At 53.7% G+C, this 21,303-nt stretch overlaps 1 protein-coding gene across 1 annotated transcript; it reads left to right on the forward strand.

Moving 5' to 3' along the window:
• Nucleotides 1–188: 188 nt before the first annotated feature.
• Nucleotides 189–20,843, forward strand: DHRS11 (dehydrogenase/reductase 11). Its single transcript, XM_058817863.1, has 7 exons — nucleotides 189–320; nucleotides 9,747–9,956; nucleotides 15,750–15,844; nucleotides 16,343–16,472; nucleotides 17,099–17,191; nucleotides 17,768–17,833; nucleotides 18,308–20,843. The coding sequence occupies exons 1-7, from the start codon at nucleotides 189–191 to the stop codon at nucleotides 18,347–18,349; spliced, it is 768 nt and encodes a 255-aa protein (XP_058673846.1). The 3' UTR covers nucleotides 18,350–20,843.
• The last annotated feature ends 460 nt before the right edge of the window (nucleotides 20,844–21,303 follow it).

The following is a 21,303-nucleotide window of genomic DNA, read 5'->3' on the forward strand; positions in this document are numbered from 1 at the left end:
GGAGGGCGTGTCACTTATGGGCGTGTCCCCATGGGCGTGTCCCTTATGGGCGTGTCCCTTATGGGCGTGTCCCTTATGGGCGTGTCCCTTATGGGCGTGTCCCCGGGGCCAGGGGCGTGTCCCGGGGCGGGGCCGGCGGGCGGGCGGCGCTTTGTGCGCGGCGGCTGCGGCGGGGCCGGGCCGGGGCCATGGAGCGCTGGTCCGGCCGCGTCGCGCTGGTCACCGGCGCCTCCGTGGGCATCGGCGCGGCCGTGGCGAGGGCGCTGGTGCAGCACGGCATGAAGGTGGTGGGATGTGCCCGCAGCGTCGACAAGATCGAGGTACCGGCGGGGCGGGGGCCGCCTTTCCCCTCACGGGGCCGCCTCTCCCCTCACGGGGCCGCCTCTCCCCTCCTGAGGCCGCTCCTGGCCCGGCCGGGCGCTGACACCGCTCGGGGGATGCCCGGCCCCGGCTGCTCCTGCCCACCGAGCCGCTGGAGCGGGGGGAAGGTGCCCGAGCGAGGAGCGGGGTCGGTTTTAGGTTTTCTTTTTTTTTTTTTGTTTTGAGCCGCTTCTTATCGAGGTTAAAAATAGCATCTCTGTCCCCGAGAGCGGGATGGGGCTGCTCGGGAGGCTGGGCGCTCCTGGTGTTCAAACAGGGTTCGGTCCTGCCAGGAGCATCCCCACAGCCCCCTCACAAATCTGATGGCGCTGGCTTGGCGATAAAGATGCTCACAAGAAGTGTTTTCTCGGGATTCCTGTTGTGTGTGGGTCAGCTGTGCCTCGCAGGGGCTTATTTGCCATTTAGGAAGTTTCCTCTGAGGGAGGAATTAAGTTTTAGTCATCTTAAATATCGCCATCGTGGGTGTTTGGAGCTAAAGGGGACCTGTGCAATATCCAGGGTTGTGTTTCCATAGCCGGGGTGATAAGGGCTGTGCACAGCTGACTGTGCTGGGAATAAATGGTCCAAAATTCACGGAAACCAAGGCTCGGCATCAGTGGCGTTGCTAAGCGGGGTTGATAAAGAAATGCTCGGGAAAAGCCAAACTTTTCCCCCTTTTCATTGCGTATCACGGAGGCTCTGCTCGCAGAGAGGAGAGAGCACCAATGTGACTGAGTGCACTGTCCTTTGGGGCTGCTGCTGATTTGGGATTTGCAGCGTTTTGGTGCTGTGGTTTGCAGGGAGGGCTGAGCTCTCCACAGCCTTTTCCACCTGCAGCTGGTTGGATGTGCCTGGCAAAGGATGCTGCAGAGGATGTTGTCGCTTCCCATTCCCCTCCACAAAGTTATTTCCAATATTGCCGTTTCCAGCAGCGCCCTTATCTTGGATGTTGTTCTGGACTCTTTTCATTTGGGAAAGAAATCAATGCAATTTGTGTTTTCCTTCAGTGTTCACGTGAGTTTCCTTCCTTTCCCAACCTTTCCTGGCCAAAACGCAGCGTGGGTTTAAAAACCAGCAGTGCTGTGAGACTTTGTGTTTGGATTTGAGTGCGCCCCAGGGCGATGACTCCTGTATTGATCATTAATTGATTAATTGATTGGGTTTGCAGATTGGGGCTGCTCCCCGGTGTCCTGAACTGTGTCACACACGTGTTCCCGCAGCAGCTGATGTTTGTCCCCTCGCTGGGACCCGAGTGTGTCTGCAGGGCTGTCATTTGTTTTGCTGGGTGTCTGGACTGTGTTTTGCTCCGCTGCTATTCTGGGTTTATTTATTGTCGAGCTTGTTTCCTTAACGAGCAAGAAAATCCCAGCGGGGGAAGGTGCTGGAGCGTGGGGGGATCCAGGGTCACTGTGGGAACAGCTCTGTCACCTCCTGGCTGCCAGGGATGCTGTGGGACCCAGCTTTGTACCCAGCCCTGCTTCAGAGCAGGGCTGTTCATGGAGCTGTCCTCCGGGAGATTCACCTTGAGGCTTTTCCTTAAAAAAAATGTAAAATATAATAGGAAAATATCCAGACTTGGAAGTGTTTGGGGATTTGATTAGAGGGGATTTGATTAGAGGGGATTTGAAATAGGAAAATATCCAGACTTGGAAGTGTTTGGGGATTTGACTGGGGGGGATTGAGGGATGCTGGAACACAGTGGTGGAGGGAGGAGAGAAAGGGAATGTGAAGCAGCTGAGGGTTTGGTGATGCCAGAGTATCCCAGCCACGGCTAACAGAATTATGGAATCCCAGGTGGTTTGGTTGAAAGGAACCTTATAAACCATCCCATTGCAACCCCCATGGGCAGGGACACCCTCCACTATCCCAGGGGGCTCCAGGGAAGCTTGGCATGGAAAGAGGGCAAGAGCAGGGTGTGAAACCTGGAATGCAGAGCTCACTGTAACACAAAGCCATCACATTTCATCAAAGTTCAGGAAGGTTGCTGGTTTTAAGGTGAAATGCTGGAACCCTTGTGTAAGGTGGTTTTGTAACCTCCTTCTAACTGAAAGAGCAGGTTGTCTGGTGGGGATTCAGCTGGGGCAATAAATGCTATGTCAAGATTTCTTAATCTCTTGGAAAATCAGATAAGGGCTTGAGGCAAGATAACGAAGGATTTGCAAAGTTGCGTGTTTGGCATTAAACCCCTGTCACAACTCCAGTGACAGTATTTGTCTTTTGAAATAAAAAATGGTAATGGCTCACAAAAAAGCCCCAAAACCCCCAAAACTGCAGAAGGATATTTTTTAATTTTTCCCTTCCAGTGGCTCCACTGTCCACGTTTCCCTCCCTGCTCCCTGCTGCAGCCTCTTCGTGTGGGTCATCCGACCGGAGCTCAGACAGTCAGACATCGAGGAATAAAATATAATTAAACTGGCTGTATTTTCCTTGTGCACGCCAGGAGGTAATTCAGGTTGAAGGCTTGTTTTAAATGCAGAGCCTGGAGGTACTAACAGCTGTCAAGGACTTCTTGGCGTGTGCTCAGGGAGCGTTTGCTGCTCTCCAGACACCGCCACGCGTTCCAAGGCAGCAGCTCTCACCAAGCAGCCAAGTGTTTTTATTTTTTAGCAGCTTGGAAGAGCAGGTTTTTTTGGGGAAAAATGCTCCTTGGGTGCAGAGATTCGCTGAGATTTACAGCCACAGCCACTTGGGTGCTCCTCACTTCCCCCTGCTCCTCCTCGTGTTTTCCAGGAGTTTGTGTTTGGTGTGTGGCTCCTTGCAGCAGCACAAGAAAAGGGGAGAATTTGCACATGCATGGGACAAAATGTTCCTGCCCTCCCGGCTGGCAAAGCCCTCTCTGGTCTTTTATTCAGTGAGATGTGTGAGTTTTGTTTTGCAGGGTTTTTCCCCAGGCTGGGAGGGTTTTCCTGGCTCAGAGGGACTCTGCAGCTTTTCCCTTGCAGCACAGCAAAGCAGGAGGCAGGGAGCTGTTTCCAAGGGGTTTGCAGTGGTGCTGGTACTGTGCTTTTTTATAACGAAAATTGATTTATTTTCCATTTCCAGAGAATGGCAGAAGTGCTGGCAGGTGCTCCCCCTCCATGCACGGTGTCAGAGCCCTGATCTGCAGCGTGGCTGGGGCTGTCACTGGGGGGAGATGCTCCACGTGGGACACTGCCCCTGCTCCAGCTCGCTGGAAATCCTCCAGCAGCTCGGTTGCCTTGCCCTGCTGTGCCCAGGGATGCTGTGCTCCAAAAGAAATCCATTTTTCCCTGTCTTTGATGGCGTGCCGAGAGCAGAGCCGTGCAGGAAGCAATAAATGTGACTTAAGATACAAGGTTTAACCAATTAATTCCAATGCATTTGTGACAGGTATTGATCAAAGGTGACATTTATAACCAGGGCCTGCTTTGTCAAGGTTAGATCTTGCTCAGGAGCAGCCTTTGATAAGCTCAGCAATTGATTGCAGCTTGGAGCAGCCCAGGCTCTGGGGAGGCTGTTGGGAGGAGGAGGAAGGAGCTGAGAATTCCTCGTGGGACCTGAGCATCCATTTTTGGGCTCTCTGGTCACTTCAGGGAACCCTCAGGTGCTCCTAGGAGGGTAATTAACAGCGTAATTAACAGCTGGTTGCTGAGTGTGGTGTTTAATTCCCTGCAGGCAGATCAGATGATGGTTTAGAGCTCACCTGGTTCCATTTTGGTGTTTTGTCTGTCCCTGGTGAGTCTGTCCCTCTGCCCAGCGGCTGGGATGGGTTTCCTGGGCTGTCCCCACAGGTTCCCCCATCCTGAGCAGGATAATCCCGAGGCAGGGTGCCTGTGGAGTGTGAGTGACCTTCGGAGCCCCCCTGGCCCCTGGCAGGGGTTGTTCTGTGTTTGGGGATGGTGGGCTCAAGGCCTCTGAAGGGCTTTTATTGCCACTTGTCCCTGACCAGATCCTGTCTGATAAACAGCAGAGATCCCATCATTGCTGGGAACAAATACTTCTCTGTGCTCATGGATTCCCTCAGCCTTGAAACTTTAAACCAGCCTGGGTTCCTCTGTTTCTCCCCCAAAATGTGCTTTAAGAATGTGACTTTGCAGCAACCCCCCCCTCCTCTGCTGCTCTGCTGTTCCTGGGGTTTGCAGTAGAGCAGCAATACCACGCTCAGAACCCCAAAAAGAAATAATAACTGAGCTTTTCCTGGATTTTGGAGCTGGGATGGAGATGTGTGCTGTGTCAGGTGGCTGTGCCGTGCCTCAGTTTCCCTGTGTAAAACCTGGCAGCCGTCCTGGGAGGGTGGGAGGGCTGTGCAGGGGCAGAGCTGGACACAGAGGGGATTTTCTGGCTGGGTTTGGGTTTAAGGAGAGAGCCCAGGGCAGGGGGGTGTGAAAAGAGCTGTGAAGAAAACACAATTGTGTTTTTCCTGGGCTGTATGAGCAGCCTCAGCTCTGCAGGACGCAGTGGCTGTGCCCAGGTGCGGTTTTTCCCTCTCTCCCGTGTCCTGTGGGCAGTGCCAGGGGGATTTCCTGGCTGGCAGCGATTCCTGGGGCAGCCCAGGTGGGTTTGTGGCACCCTGGCTGTGTGAAGTGCTGGATTCCTGTCCCTGCCAGGCCCTGGGCTCAGCTCAGCTGGGGTTGGGCTGCAGTGGCTGCAGATGTTGGCAGGGATGGGCTGCAGCCTCCTCCAAACCTGGGCTGGAATAAAATCCAGCACCTGCCACCTGAATTTGGGGTGTCTGTTTGGGGGTACCTGTTTTACTCGGGGTGGTGGGTACGTGCTGCTTTCCATGGACTCTGAGCACACCTGACGTTGTCAGGGCATCACTGCTGCAAATTAGGTGGGGTTTGCTTTAATTAAATTCAATTTTTCTGGGCGGAGATGACACAGGAGGCAGGTGCCAGGACCTGGGGGTGTCAGGCAGGGGCTGAGGCTCAGCTCTGCCCCATGAGCTGGGTGCCTGTGGGTTCCTTGGGGATCCCAGTCCTGACAGTGATCCCAGTGATCCCAGTCCCAGCAGGCTCTGTGGGGCTGGGTTTAGGGCAGGTTAGGCTCTGTGGGGCTGGGTTTAGGGCAGGCTGAGCTCTGTGGGGCTGGGTTTAGGGCAGGTTAGGCTCTGTGGGGCTGGGTTTAGGGCAGGCTGAGCTCTGTGGGGCTGGGTTTAGGGCAGGTTAGGCTCTGTGGGGCTGGGTTTAGGACAGGCTGAGCTCTGTGGGGCTGGGTTTAGGGCAGGTTAGGCTCTGTGGGGCTGGGTTTAGGACAGGCTGAGCTCTGTGGGGCTGGGTTTAGGGCAGGCTGAGCTCTGTGGGGCTGGGTTTAGGGCAGGCTGAGCTCTGTGGGGCTGGGTTTAGGACAGGCTGAGCTCTGTGGGGCTGGGTTTAGGACAGGCAGGGCTCAGAGGAAGGCAGGGATATTGCTCTAATGAGCTGTCACGGTGACAGCAGTGTCACCTCCTCCTCGCCAGCCTGGAGCAAGGAGTGACAAACTCAAAGTGCCTTGACGTGAGTGGGGAGGGGCTGGGTGAGTGCCTGAAGGTGGCAGGGACCTCTGGGGCCTTTGGCTGTGTGTGACAATGGAAATTGAACACTGAGTGAGCTGAGGAAAGCATCTCCTGGGATGCTGAACTGCTGGGGAAGTGCAGGGAGCAGAAGAGGCTTGGGAAGGAGCAGCGTGGCTCTGGGAGCTCATCTCCCAGCTCTGGCTCTGCCAGACCCAGCTTAGCAGGAGCCTGGGAGGAAATGTGGAATGATATTTATCCTTGGATCTTATGGGCCGAAAGGTACCCAGAGCTCAGAGTGTGATTCTCTCCATGTGACACAGCTCTGAATCCCACTCATGGGCACAGAGCACAGTGGAAATTAATAAATAAATAAATAAACAAACCTCACCCTGCTGCTTTATTCACTGTACCTCTCTGTTATGCTGTTATGCTGTTATTAAATCTTAATTAAAAGCAGCTTCAGACGTGCCAATCATGGAATGAAAGGGTTTGTAAGCCCCCAGTTGTCTCTCACAGCTGTGGAGCTGTTTGTTACAGTTTTTGTCCTTCATTTCCTTCAGGCAGCAAAAGTGATTGGGGTGATTTTGGTGCTTTTCCAGTTGGTTTCTTGGTGCAGGAGCTCAGTCAGTAGGACACAGGTTCCTGTGGTGAATGGCAGGTGAGATTAAAAATCACCCAATGGCTTCTCCTGGCTTCCATCTCTCTGAGCTAAACGTGTCTGAAGTTAATGGGAGACTGTGCCAAACAAAGCCCTGCTTGACTCCTTCCTTCTTTCCCCCCTCTTTAGAGCCCCTTAACATTTTATATCAATTGGTTCTGTAAAACCATTTCACCAGGACTGAGTGTGGATATGCACAAAGAGCATTAACCCTCTCAGGGGAGAACTGGAGGTTTCTGAGCACGGCAAACCCATCCCATAAATGAGAGGCATCCTTTCAGACTGGCTGTCCATTTTCAGGCATCCAGAGATAATGCTGTGCTGCAGAGATGCTGGGAGTGTCCCAGGCTTTGGAGCAACCTGGGACAGTGGAAGGTGTCCTTGCCCATGGCAGGGGTGGGAACTGAATGATCTTTAAGGTGCCTTCCAACCCAAACCATTCTTATTTCAGATTTCCATCTCCAGCTGCTGGACTTGCACTGCCCTCACCTGTATTGCAGTTGCATTACCTGGTCACTCTCAAATTGTTTATGAAATCTGGAAAATCAGCTTTTTTCTCTTTTTTTCTTTCCTCCTTGTGCATGGGGTGAGCTCAAAGTGGAGTGAGCATCACTTGAGTGACTTAATGGATGCTCTGAAAAAAAACCCTCCATGAGCTCCAGCTCAGAGCTGCTTTTCAAAAATCTCTTGCAAACTTGCCTGCAGTTGATGTTTCTTTGAAGAGCCTGTGATGACTCTTTATCTGTAGATGGTTGGAGCACAATCCAGCCCTGCCTGGGTGTCAGCAGTGTTCAGCACTTGCTTTTCAAAGAGAATTTGTTAGCACAAGTACAGCCTGAGAGATGAAAGGATCTGTGTTGGAGGCAGCCAGACACCAGGCGGGGAGGGAAAGGTTTTGAGGGAGATTTGATTTCCCAGGTCAGTTGTGGCAGAGAAGCTGAAAAGAGAAGTGAAAGGGCATTCTCCTGGTGCAGCTGGAGCAGAGGAGGGGCAGCTCCAGCCAGAATGCTCAGCTTGGAGGGACCACTGTGGGGCTTGTGGTACAGCCTCCCTGCTGCAGCAGGATTATCCCAGGGCAAATCACAGCCCTTGTTCCCTCTGCTCCTTCACCTGGGTTGGCACTGAGCAGGGGAGGGTGGAAGTGGCAGCTGGACATGGACACAGAGCCCTGTGTCCCCCTGGGCTGTCAGTGAGCTTGTCTGTCCCTCCGTGTCCATGTTGGGTCCCTGTTCCCTCCAGCTCTCCTGGCACGGCTCCTGCTCTGGGAGATTCCTCCCATTGCCCTGTGCTCGTGTTTCTCATTTTTGGACATCTTTGGCATTGCTTGATTCTCACTCTCTCACCAGTTCATGGTCCTTTTGCCCTTTTCCACTCCTGTATCTTTGCAGGAACAAGGCCCCATCCCTGGAGCAGTTTAGAACCTTGCAGCAGCCCTTCCTGCTGCTGTGAATTTGCTAAATGCTGCTCTTGCAGGGATGCAGGCATTTCCCCTCCCCTCGCTGTTTATTCAAGCGTGTGCTCCAAAGGTGAAAAGGAAAATATTCTCCCACTCCTACCAGCACATCACCAACAAGGTTCCCTGCATGGCAAGGTGCTGGCAGCCCCAGGAGGGCACAGAGAGGGGTGGGATTCAGTGCCAGGGCAGCTTTGCTCAGGCAGGGCACAGAGGGGTGGGATTCAGTGCCAGGGCAGCTTTGCTCAGGCAGGGATGCTGTCAGGGGCTCTCTGGGGATGCTGCTGGCAGGGATCGATTCCAGCTCAGCTCAGCACGTCCCTGCCCTCCCTGCCTGAGCTGTGAGAGCAATAATGATCATTCTTGTGTTCTGCAGGGCCTCCCCTGAGCTGGGAGCCAGGCAGCAGAGCAGCTCCTGCACCACAGCTCTGCCCTGGGCTGGTTCTGCCTTGTGGTCCATGGAAGCTGCTGGGGTTTGGGGAAGGTAAAGCAGCAAAGCTGCAGCTGCCTGCTCAGGGCTTTGGTCCAGCTCTGTGGTTGGCTCAGCTACTGGGAAAGGCTGAAAATCATTTACCAGACAGCCCCAGAGTGCTTCATTTACCAAAATGCCTCAAGTGGACGTGTTTGGGGTGCAGGGAGGGCTGGGGAGGAGCTCGGAGCTGCCTCCATGTGCCATCACTTGCAGGAGATTGCTGCCCTGGCCCTCGCTCCTCCCTTTCCGAAAGGCTGGGAATTGCAGTGCCTGGAGTGCAGGAGGAGCTGGCAGGCACAGGGCTGTGTGGCACACGCTGGAATGTCACTGGCGGTGACACCGCCACGGCCCCGTGTCCCGGGGATTTGGTGGGCATTTGTAGCCAGAATCCATCTCCCCTCAGGAGCCAGACATCATGTGGCTCCTGCCTGGCGCTGGGAGCTGTCACTGTCACTGCTGTGACACATCGGGGAGGAGATGCCGCTTCTCATTAGCGTCAGGGGTAAAGGGCACCCTCGGAGCTGTGCTGGCAGCTGGCAGCAGCTCCTGGCCCTGCCTTGGCTGTGTGTCACCCAGCCTGACAAAAGCTTGGGGTATTTGGAGTCATCCTTGGCCGTGGCTAACGAGGAATTGTCCTTTGCCAGTGTGGCAGACTGCCAGCCTGGTGCCAGGGCAGCACTGGTTTGTGGTTTTGATTTGTATTTTGTGTGTGCTGCTCACCTTGAGCAGGAGCAGCACAGCACTGAGCCTGTCCTCAGCTCCAGAACTGAGAGGCTGGAGCTCTCAGCTTCTGGATATTGAGATCTCCTTTTTCTTAATTAGCATCACACTGATCCTTCCCCAGTGCCTGCTTTGCAGGCTGTGTTAGCCCTGAGGTGTGGTCTTCAGGAAGTGGCTGCATGAGCTGCTCTGTGGGGAGAGTGGGCTGATGGCTCTTTCCACCCTTCCTTCTGGCTGTATTTCCATCCTTCCTGCTGGCTGTTTTCCCCCTTCCTTCTGGGTATTTTCCCCCCTTCCTGCTGGCTGTTTTCCCCCTTCCTTCTGGGTATTTTTCCCCCTTCCTGCTGGCTGTTTTTCCTGCTGGCTGTATTTTCCCCTTCCTTCTGGCTGTTTTTCCCCTTCCTTCTGGCTGTTTCCATCCTTCCTGCAGGCTGTATTTTCCCATCCTGCTGGCTGTTTTTCCTGATGACTGTTTTCCCCCTCCTGGTGGCTGTTTGTCCCCTCTCTGCTGGCTGTTTTTCCCCCATCCTTCTGTGTTTTCCCCCCATCCTGCTGTCTATTTTTCCCTTTCCTTCTGGCTGTTTTCCCCCTCCTGATGGCTGTTTTTCCCCCCTGCCTCTGTCTCCCCCAGAAGCTGGCAGCTGAGTGCCAGAGCGCTGGCTACCCGGGCACGCTGATCCCCTACAAGTGTGACCTGTCCAACGAGGAGGAGATCCTGTCCATGTTCTCTGCCATCAGGACCCTTCACCAGGGGGTGGATGTGTGCATCAACAACGCGGGCCTGGCGCGGCCCGAGCCGCTGCTCTCGGGGAGGACGGAGGGCTGGAGGACCATGATCGATGTGAGTATTCCTGGGCCGTTTGCTGTCTCTCCTGGCCACCCTGTCCTCATTGCAGAGCTGAGGATCTGCTCCCCAGCCTGCTCTGACACAGCCCAGTTGTGCTGCCTGGCGGGTGGAAGGACATCCTGCCCTGCTGAGCCCCCACCTTGGAGGATGGAAACACAGCAGCATTTTTCCTTCAGCTCGCTGGCTTTCTGAAGGATGAAGAGCCTCCTTTTTTCCTCTTTTTTTCCCTCTTTTTTTCCTCTTTATTTCCTCTCTTTCCTCTCTTTTTCCCTCTTTTTTTCTCTTTTTTCTCTTTTTTCCTCTTTTTTTCCTCTTTTTTCCCTTTTTTTCCCCTCTTTTTTCCTCTTTATTTCCTCTTTATTTCCTCTTTATTTCCTCTTTATTTCCTCTTTATTTCCTCTTTATTTCCTCTTTTTTCCTCTTTTTCCTCTTTTTCCTCTTTTTCCTCTTTTTCCTCTTTTTCCTCTTTTTCCTCTTTTTCCTCTTTTTCCTCTTTTTCCTCTTTTTCCTCTTTTTCCTCTTTTTCCTCTTTTTCCTCTTTTTTCCCTCTTTTCCTCTTTATTTCCTTTTTCCTCTTTTCTTCTCTTTTTCCTCTCTTTTTCCTCTTTTTTCCCTCTTTTCCTCTTTATTTCCTCTCTTTTTCCTATTTTTCCTCTCTTTTCCTCTTTTTTCCTCTTTTTTCCTCTTTATTCCCTCTCTTTTTTCCTTTTTTTTCCTCTTTTCCCCTCTCTTTTTTTCCTCTTTTTTCCTCTTTTCCCCCCTCTTTTTTCCTCTTTTTTCCCCTCTTTTTTCCCCTCCATTTTTCCTCCTTCTTTTTTTCTCCTTTTTTTTCTTTTTTTCTTTTTTTTTTTTCTTTTATTCCTTCAATAAAGCAGGAAATGGAATGCCAGGCGCTGGGGTTTGCGGCTAATCCTGTTACTTGTGGCAGTGGTTTGTAGAAATGGGCAGATTCTTTTTGGCTTAAAAAGCTGTAATGCTTTTTGTCTTTACAGCTTCATTTTCCGCCCATAATCTGGTTAGGGCTGGGTGTGAATGGGAGTGTTTCATGTGCTGAAATGGGAGCTGTGCACATGGCCCATCCCATTTACAACTTCTCCTGGGCACCTTCTGTGACTTCACCATTTTTGTCATTTTGTGGGGGCCCTTTCTCTGCACATAGCACTGGGAACCACAGCTGTGGGACCTCGGGATGGTTTGGGTGTCCTTGCAGTGTCTCTGGCCAGGGAGGTGCTGGATTTTGGTGTGATTTCCCCTCCTCTGGCCAGGGAGGTGCTGGATTTTGGTGTGATTTCCCCTCCTCTGGCCAGGGAGGTGCTGGATTTTGGTGTGATTTCCCCTCCTCTGGCCAGGGAGGTGCTGGATTTTGGTGTGATTTCCCCTCCTCTGGCCAGGGAGGTGCTGGATTTTGGTGTGATTTCCCCTCCTGTGCCGCCTTCCCTTGTGCACAGAAACGTTTTCCTCGCAGGAACAGGAGTGGAAGCCGTGGCTGGCAGCACCTCCAGCAGCTCTGGGAGCTTGTCCTGCTGAAGGGGAGGAGATGTCTGAGGAGCTCTTTGAAGGCCCAGGGCCTCAGCAGTGGAGTCAGCTCCCCTGGCTGCTCTGTGCTCTGTGTAAAAGAGAAGCACTCTGAGACTTCAGGCTCCTGCTGCCAGGCCAAGAGCTGCCATATCCTGCCTAATTAAGTTCTTGTTAGGATTTTGGCCAGCCTGCTGGCTGCTGTGGCTGCAGCCAAGGCCAGCTGAGCCCAGCTTTGTGTGCCCAGAGAGGCTTTTGTGGGCTCCCAGCCCGGGTCACTGCACAGCCGCATCTCCCAGCCCCGTTGCCATGGAGGCTTTAAAGAAAATGAAGTGAAGTGGAGCTGAGCTGAGCTGAGCTGCTGTCCAGCAGGGCGCTGCCAGGCCCTGGGGGTCACCTGGGCCTTGGAAATTCCCTCTCCTGGTCCCTGGGGCTGGGTGATGTGTGGGTGCTTCAGGGATGCTGCATGTCCTTTGTTTTTAACAGCTGGGCAGGCTTGGGGGGACCTGTGGCTTTTCCAGCTTCCCCAGTCCATATTCCCTTCCCTTGCTCAGCTGGAAGTGCTCCCATTATCTCCCTTCCACCACTTTTAGGGAGAAAGATTTTGGAGTGGGATTGTCCTGTATGGGACACTGCAGTGTTGGTGTTCACAGTGGCTCAAAGTTTGGGGTCCCCCTGCTTGTGGGGGCTGCTTTGGGCTGGGATGGGGGGAAGAGAGGTGACCCCACAATGGCAGTGTCAGGAAAGCACTGGGGGATGTTTTATTCCCAGGGATGGCTGTGTGGCTGTCCCTGCTCTCTCAGTGCCTGGCAGAGATGCTGCTGCAGCAGCCTGAGCCAGCCCAGCAGACATTTCCCTCTCCCCATCCTCCAGCAGCTGCTGCCTTGGCTGCTCGTTTCTGTGCTCGTGGAACAGCCCTGCAGCATAAAGGCAGAGCCCTGGGATGCTCCAGAGCCCAGAGCCTCACCCAGCCTGGCCTGGGCAGCCTGACAAGGCTGGGCTTTGCTTTCCATGCTGCTGCTCAGGCTGGGGACAGCTCAGTGCAGTTCTCCCTTTTGTTCTGTGTCCCTGCTTTGTGGCTGCATGGCAGTGGCAGTGTCCCCCCTGGCAGCGTTCCCTGGCACTGTCCCTGTCTGCAGGCGCCATGGCAGGGCTGGGGGGCTCTGCAGGGCCAGCCCCCCCTGCCAGGGCACCCCAGGGCCAGGCCAGGCTCCTGTCCCTCACAGGGAGGGCTGCCAGCACCTTCCACTGGGTTTGCAGGCAGCAGGGAGCTTCTTCCCCAGCTTCCCTGGAGAGCTGGGAGATGCTGTTGGACAATTCCAGGGCACCTCTGGGCTGCAGGATGGGAAAAGTTTCCCAACAGCCATCAACCATCGATTTAGGAGGCATTAGGGCCTTAAATCCTTAAATTAAAGGCCTTTTTTTTTCCTTTTTGGTAAATTGATTTTTGCTTCCATGCATTTTTTATGAGCTTTGAGGCTCCTTCCTTCCAGATTCCACTCTCCGTATCCTCCTCCTTGCTGTCCATCTAACAGTGAAAACCACATTATAATTTACTTATTCCTCTCCTTTTCTAATGTTCTTGTCCTTCATTGTCTGGTGTTCATTCCCAGGGTGGGAGCTGCTCCTCCGCAGGCAGTTTGGAATGAGGGATGTGCTGGTTTGCAGAGCCCTGCCAAGATGTGCTGTGGGTGCAGAAGGGAAGGTGTCACCTCAGGCAGGTTCTGAGCCCATCCTCCCCCATGTCCTCCCTGGTTTCTGAGGCTGGAGCAAAGTCCTGGTGTGCAGGAGGAGCTGCTGTGCACACTCTGAGCCTCTGGGGCTGCAGCAGCTCCTTCACTTCTCACCCACTGACCTTTCCAGCCAGGAATTCAAGCTGAACTTCCCATTTTCCCTGCTCAGGGCACATCCCCTGACTCCTCTAGACACAGCATGGGTTTCATTCTTGGCATTGTTCACTGACAAGCCAGGCTCTGTTCTTCTTGCTTTTCCCAGCCATCTGTGCAGGGATATGTCTGCTGTGAGCTGTGCTTCCATGTGTGCTCTGGGGCTGGGACACCCCTTTGGAAGCCTTGGGAGAGGCTGATTCTGGGAAAGGGAAATGCTGAGCACTTCTAGGAACAGGATCCTTTGTGTTCTCTGACCTGGCAGCCGGGGCTGGTTAATGTGGCACCGTGGTGGCTGTCACAGAGCTGCTGCTGACACTCAGGTGTGCTGGGCACCCTTGTAAGGCACCTCTGAGCCTGTTCTCCCTAAAATAGGAATGAGGCAGAAAAATGTCTGATGTGGGTATTTGTAACAACAGCCTCGGGGTCACACACACTTGCTCATTTTCCTCCTCAGTGCCTGCTGCACCTTTTGAAATGGGATTTCACCCCAAACCCAGTCTGTGCTGGTGGGAAAAGGCCATCCCAGCTCAGCTGCCTTCCAGCCAGTTGTTTTGTTGCACCGTGGGGTTTTATCACAGGGCTCTGGACTTTCCCATGTGCTGTTGATTGGGATCTGGCTCTGCCAGGAGCTGTCAGAATGTTGTAACCTTGCCCAGGCCGCTCTGTGAGTCACTTTGGGGTGATGTTACCCTCTAGTGGCCTTTGGAGAGGGATCTGGGAGTGGCTGCTCCAAGGAGGAGCTGCCTGGTGGGCTGGGGGAGGCAGGATTTGTTTGTCATGGGGGTTTTACACCAGCAGGTGCCCAGGTCCATATCCCAAAGCCCAGGGTCAGGCTGTAGGGTGGCTCCTGCTTTCCCTGAGCACCCTGTGTGAAATCCCTGCTGTGAAATCCCCAATCCTGCCTGTGCCCTGCCTGCTCCGGGCTCCACCCCAGTGCTGAGGGGCCCTTGTGTCTCCTCTCTGCTCCTTTTCCTCCTGGCACAGCCCAGGTGGATTCCCAGGTTAAAGATTTATCTCTGCAGCCCAGGTGTGATGGTGAGGAGCCAGCAGTGCCTCTGCCCGGCCAAAGTGCACTGGGCTGGGGGTGGTGGCTCCTGGTGCCGCCTGGGCACTCCCAGGGGCACATCAAAGCCCTGCTTATCTCTGCTTATCTCTAAGACAAACCCCTCAGCGATGGCCTGGCAGTGAGTGGGGAATAAGGACCAGACAAAAGCAGTGACAAGGATCTGACCCTGCTGCTCTTTGTGCTGCTCAATTATTGCATCTCCCAGCTCCATCCCTCTCCTGCCTGTCCTTTTGTGCCAGCAAGTCCCAGTTATTCTGCCCCATTCTTGTTCTTTTTTTTTCCCCAGGGATGATCCCAGCCCTCTCCCATCTCCATCCCTCACTGTTCCTGCTGCTCCACCTGCCTTCTGATTCATCAGAAAATCACTTCTTCCTGCAGATTGCAGTGTGTTCTGACCCTTCTGGGCTGCTCATTTAGCTGGCCAAGTGACATGCTGTTACACAGGACCTGCCAGGGGATGGTCACATCCTTCCTGGAGGCCTTCAGCAAAACCCTTCCAAATCTGAGCCCCCTGAGCAATGAGCGCGGCTGCTGGGATTGCTGCTCATCACTGCTGCGGCACCTCCGGGCCCTTTGGATTCCAGCTGGGAGAATTTCCTCATCTTTATCTCCCAGCAGCTTTGGCTCAGTGTTTATGGTCAGGACGGGCTGGAATGCTGTGCATTACGAGTTTAACCGATCCAGGGCGGTGCTGGTGCACAGAGCAGGGGCCTGGAGTGCTCTGGGTCCTGCAGGGCTGGGGAATCGCCAGTTTGGGCTGGGGCAATGTCACCAGGCAGGGACAGGGACAGGGAAAGCTCGGTGGCTCCCACAGCCCCAGGCTGAGTTGCCCACTCTGGGGTTCCCTGTGGCACAGAGTGAGCCTTGCTTCCCGTGCCTGGGAGCTGCTGATGCCTCCTGTGAGCTGCTGGCGCTGTGACAGGCAGGAGCTGGGGATTTCCTCGTTAACGAGCTGCCCTAATTACCTGCTGTGAGTGCCCTGCCAGCTGTCCGGAGTGCTCAGTGAATCACCTCGGGCTCCTGCCTGCAGTGCTGCTCTGGGGAGGGCTTTGCTCTCCTTCCTTGGGCTTTACCCTCACCCCTGCCCCTAAAACACCCAAATCCATTTATTTCTGCTCCCTCTGGGTGTCTGTGCACCCCTGGCCCTGTGGCTGCAGCCCCCAGCTCAGCTGTGGGGTGTGAGGATGAGCCATTCCCTCTTTGGGTTTTCCTGGGAATTGCCTGGGGACGAGACTGGAGCTGATATCCCGGATTTTGGGCACACAGGGGGTGCCAGGCAGGACTGCTGGCCTTCATTTCTTATTTTCTCCCCCTCAGGTCAATGTGATGGCCGTGAGCATCTGCACCCGGGAGGCCTATCAGTCCATGAAGGAGAGAAACATCGACGATGGGCACATAATTAACATTAACAGGTGAACAAAGGGGGCTGTGGGGCCAGCCTGGGGCCCTTCCTGCTCCTCCCTGCAGCACAGAGAGGATTTAAGCACCGGCTGGGGTCAGCCTTGGGCTTTCTCCTCCTGCCTGCCTTACAGGAAGGGTTTCAGCACTGGAGCTTCAGGCTTGCTGTGGTGCTGATGGGGATTCCTGAGGATTGTGGGGGTTGATGCTTCAAACTTAATCTTTGCTGGTTTAAAGGGAGTAAGACCAAACCAGGGAGATAAGGATACCTCAAACAAGGGAGATAAGGATACTCTAAATGAGGGAGGAAAGGATACCCCAAACCAGGGAGAAAAGGGTGATACCAACCCCTGCTGATGGGGCAGGGCTGGCATTTGGTTTCTGGAGCTGCTCAGGGAGGTTTGGCTGTGCCTGTCCCCCGCTGCAGCCCCGTGCCAGCCCCCAGTGGGTTCATTGTGGTGCCCTGGGGTCCCTGCCAGCTGCCAGCAGCGTGCCCTGTGCTCTGTCCCCAGCATGAACGGGCACAGCGTGGTGCCCCAGTCCGTGGTGCATTTCTACAGTGCCACCAAGTACGCGGTGACAGCGCTGACCGAGGGGCTGCGGCAGGAGCTGCGTGAGGCCAGGACCCACATCCGAGCCACGGTGAGAGCCAGGGCCCTGGGCTGTGAAAATGGGGCTCAGCACCCTGGGAATGGTCAGGAAATCCTCTCGGGAACTGTCCCAGACCCACATCCGAGCCACGGTGAGAGCCAGGGCCCTGGGGTGTGAAAATGGGGCTCAGCACCCTGGGAATGGTCAGGAAATCCTCTGGGGAACTGTCCCAGACCCACATCCGAGCCACGGTGAGAGCCAGGGCCCTGGGGTGTGAAAATGGGGCTCAGCACCCTGGGAATGGTCAGGAAATCCTGTGGTGCTCTGTACCAGGCAGGTGGGGGCACAGAAGGTCTGGGAAGGGATTTTTGGGGTGCACAGAGTGGGAAGTTGCTTGTTGGATGGGGTCACATCAATAGAAGGAGGCACTGAGCTGGGCTGTGGGTGCTCAGTCAGAACTTTTCCATGTTTTTCTTTGCTTCTCTGTCCCTCTGGGCTGTGAGGAGGGAGGTGCCCACCAGAGGTACCTGCCACAACAATCAGTAAGGTCTTCTCACTTCAACTGGTCCCTTAAAATGGGTGGGAAAGGAGAATAACAGAAAAATAATTTTTTTTTTTCATTCTTTTACTGAAGGGGAATTACAAAACCTATTAGGATGTGCTCTGCTTTTTTCCAGTGTATATCTCCAGGACTGGTAGAAACAGGATTTGCTTTTAAACTCCATGATAATGACCCTGAGAGAGCTGCTGCTACGTATGAGAGCATTCGGGTAGGACCTGGGGGAGTGGGAGCAGAGGGAAGTGGCTCTGGTTATAATTGATCACTTCTCCTGGCTGATGGTTCCAGGGAGTGTCCAGTGCTCTCCAGTCTCAGCCCTCAAACCTCACATTTTCCACTGGTATTTACAAACTGTGTAGGTTTCCATTTGGGTTCAGTTTCCAGCTCCTTCCGTTTTTCCTTTTATTTTGATGTTTCTGTAAATCAGTGTCATTCAGCTTTGCCATTCTGCAGGCTGTGACTTCTTCATTGCAGAGGAGATGGGACAAGCAGAGGTGCCAGCACAAGGAGAAGTGTTCTGCAGGGGGCAGGGGATTTTCTGTGGGAATTCCTGACAAGGGTGGCAGAATCCCTGTGCCAGCAGTGAGATTATCCTCAGCAGATTATCAGCACCAGGCACATCCTCTGTTACATTTCCAATGCACTGGGTATTTCCTGCTTGCTTGTCCCTCCTGGCCGTGCCCCAGTGACACTGTCAGAGCTCATCAGGGATGGGCAGGAGAGGAGGGATCTCCTGGGGAGCTCTGGGGGTGCCCTCTGACCCAGAGCCCTTCTGCTGTTGTTGCAGTGTCTCAAGGCTGAAGACATGGCCAACGCTGTCATCTATGTCCTCAGTGCCCCTCCTCATGTCCAGGTAGGCTGGGGCTGGGGCTGGGGAGGGGCCCAGGGCTGCCCTGGCCTGGCTGATCTGCTGCTGGATCAGCTGGGAGCTTAGGGAGCCTGTGCTGGGGATTAGCAGGGATCACGTTTGTTTACACTTCCAGCCCTGGGATGGCACTGCTGGGGCTCTGGCACTGCTGGGGCTCTGGCACTGCTGGGGCTCTGGCACTGCTCAGGGTGTGGGATGGCACTGCTGAGGATCTGGGATTGCTCAGGGTGTGGGATGGCACTGCTGAGGATCTGGGATTGCTCAGGGTGTGGGATTGCTCAGGGATGGCACTGCTGAGGATCTGGGATTGCTCAGGGTGTGGGATTGCTCAGCTCATCAGGCTCAGCCCTGGTCACAGCGTACAAGTGCCCAGTGCAGGGCTCCAGTGCAGAATTCCAGTGCAGGATCCCAGGATTCCAGTGCAGGATTCCTGTTCCATGCCACGCTGCTCTCTTGCAGATTGGGGATATACAGATGAGGCCCACGGAGCAGATCTCGTAGCAGGGCAGGAGGATGAGGAGCACCATGAGCAGCACATGCCCACTCCACCTGGAGCCCTCTGGCAGCCCAGGCTTCCCTCAGCTGGCTGGCAGCGTTTTAATCAAGTACCAAGGATCATGTCTGAAGAATTGTTTTTCTCTCCCTCTCTCTGAGCTGGTGCTGGTGCTGAGCCAGTTTGAAAAAAGAAAAAAGAACCACAAACTCGTAGTGGGTCTCTTTCTCCCCCACTCCTTTCTGGAACTGCTTGAGAGTAAAAATGTGTTTGAGAGTAATGCAGGGAAGTGGTTTGTGGAAGATGGTTTGTCTCCAGGCTGGTTTATTCTTCATTTTGCTTTCTTATCAAGGTTTGTTTGATCTTCGTTGCTGATGCTGTGTGTGGACCTAGGTGAAGTGGCACAAGATGTTTGCCAGCTTCAGTGTGCTTAGGGTTTGAGATTTGCAGTGGACATGATACATGAATCCATCTAACACTCTGAGTTTATTTTCATCAGGTTGATTACTGATGGTGGTGATGCAGGTGATATTTTCCTTTTCTTTTGTACTCCACTGCCCTAACCCCAGTGTACAACCTCCCCCAGCCCTCCTTTCCCCTTCACATGGCTCATGCCTGCCAAGTTTGAGCAAGTATAAATGTGTGTGCTTGATATTTCTCTTTTTTTCTAGGTAGGTAAATATTTGGAGGAAAAGCACCTGTCCCTGTGCAGGTTAGGATGATAATCTAAGTGGCATAGTTACAGTAAGAGTGAGTTGTTTGGTATTTTTAATAAAAACTAAACGTGTGCTGTCTTGTGACCACCTCTATCCTTGGTATCATCTCCCAGCACTCTTGATGTTCTGTGTGTGATATTTGCATGCATTGACACTTTTCTGCAAACGTGGATTGCTCTGGTGCTGTTGAAATGCTGGTGCTGAGGAGCTGGAAATGGTGGAAGTTTATTTTTATGTAGAGACACAAACTCTGAGAGAGAGAGAGAGAGAGAGAGAGAGAGAGATAGAGTGGAACAAGCCCTACTGAAGGTGTCTGGAACGAGGAGGGATTTGCAGATTTGCAGGGGCCTTTTGGCCACAGAAAGCAGCAGGAGAAGGGTCTGGCTGAGATCCTGTGCTGGTGCAGCCCCAGTGTCTGGCTCTGGGTTTACTCTGAGTTGAGGGAGAGGAGAACTGGCCCCATAGCAGAGCTGGAGTTGTCTGGAGACCCTCTGCAGGGAGGTCTGTGTGTGCCCAGCTCTCCAGGGAGCTCCTGGGCACGTTGCCTTAAGATTGCAGACCCTGTCCAGCTCCTGCTGGGCTCCAGGAGGTCAGGGATGGTCAGAGCAGAGGACAGAGAGCTGGGAGATTGGGGTTGGATTGTTTGGCTTACACCAGAAGAGCCCTGGGAGTTCATCTGTGCCAGCCCTGCGCAGGGGAGAGCAGAGCTGGGCCACCAGGACACGAGTTCAGCTCCCTGTACAGCCTTGGGCAAGTCACTTTACCTCTCTGCCTCAGTTTCCCCGTCTGGAAATGGGGATAATGACACTCACCTACCTCACAGGGGTGTTGTGAGGACTCACAAGCTTTTGTAAAGCACTTTGACAAGCGCTGTGTAAGTGCTGAGTGTTGCTGTTGAAGTATTGTTATGAATTAAACCTTGTGATACCTAGAATTCCTTGTGCCAAAGGTGAGCAGCTGTAGGAGGATACAAGGAGAAAACTGGCATAACGTTCCTTTCATGATGGCAAAAACAAAAGGCAATTTGCCCCTTTTTCCCCCCTTTATTAACACATGGTTTGTTCTGTCCATTCACCAGTTTTTACTGACAAGTGCACCTGGATTTGGCTTTTTAATTTATGGTGAGTGAAATCCCTGCACTGCCCTGCTCCAGGATGCCAAGGTGGTGCCTTTGTGTGCATTCCCAGCCGGTGCCCTGTGTGCCATCTTTATAAGGTGGTTGAGCTACTAAAGAGGCCAAAAAAAAAAACCAGAAAAAATGGAAAAATTAGGAACTTCTGAGCAGGGATGTGGGCAGCAGTGGTGAAACGTGGAATGGTGGCAGCAGCTGTGTGCAGAGTTCACAGATGTTGCAATGTGTGGCTGAGGAGGGCCTTCACATCTCCCTGTGCTGTAAAAGGAGGATTTGGAGAGAATTGCTGAAGATGCAGAACCCTGACAAAGGGTTTGTCCAGGTAGTTGCTCCCTGCAAATACAACCTGGCAGCCCTGCAGCCCTGGAAGTTTTTTTTCTTTTTCCCCCAACATTTGTAATCTCTGAAGTCACCTCGAGGTGATGTGCAGTGTATTTTTCCATTTGAAGTGTGGTTTTAGGGGATCATCCCTGCTGCCTGCTAACCTCCCCCATAGGAGGGCTCCTCAGGTGGCCTTGGTGGCACCTCCTGCCACCTCCTTGGGATGAGATGGGACCCCACCCCGAGGCAGTGACACCCCTCAAACGCCAGGATCAGTGACCTGTGTAATTTATCAGTAGGTTTCTATTGTGAACTGTAAAATAAAGAATAAAAAGAGAGGCACACTGTGGCTTGTCTGTGGCGTGTTTTGTTATTTTTGTGTTAAACCTGAACAGCCTTTTTACTGTTCACACCCAAAGTTTTCTTTGGGGAACGACCCAAACAGAATCCTTCCCTTTGGGGTCTTTATGGGGAAAGCCAGAATTTCTTTGCAGAGCTGGACAGCATCCAGTTGTCTTGGGGGGTAACCTGTGGGGGTCTGGCTGGGGACAGCTCTGGGATGCTCCGTTCCTGGGCGGTTCCCGGTACCGGGGCTCACGGGGTTCCCCATTCCTGGGGTCTGTCCGGGGTCATGGGAGCTCCCCATTCCCGGTGCCCAGGGTCTGTCCAGGGATTCTGGGGTTCCCCATTCCCGGTACCCGGGGTGTGTCCGGGGGCTCTGGGATGCTCCGTACCCGTTCCTGGGGTCACTGGCGTTCCCCATTCCCGTTCCCGGGGCTCTGGGATGCTCCGT

This window comes from Ammospiza caudacuta, chromosome 20, assembly GCF_027887145.1.
Source record: "Ammospiza caudacuta isolate bAmmCau1 chromosome 20, bAmmCau1.pri, whole genome shotgun sequence".
Classification (NCBI taxonomy): Eukaryota; Metazoa; Chordata; class Aves; order Passeriformes; family Passerellidae; genus Ammospiza; species Ammospiza caudacuta.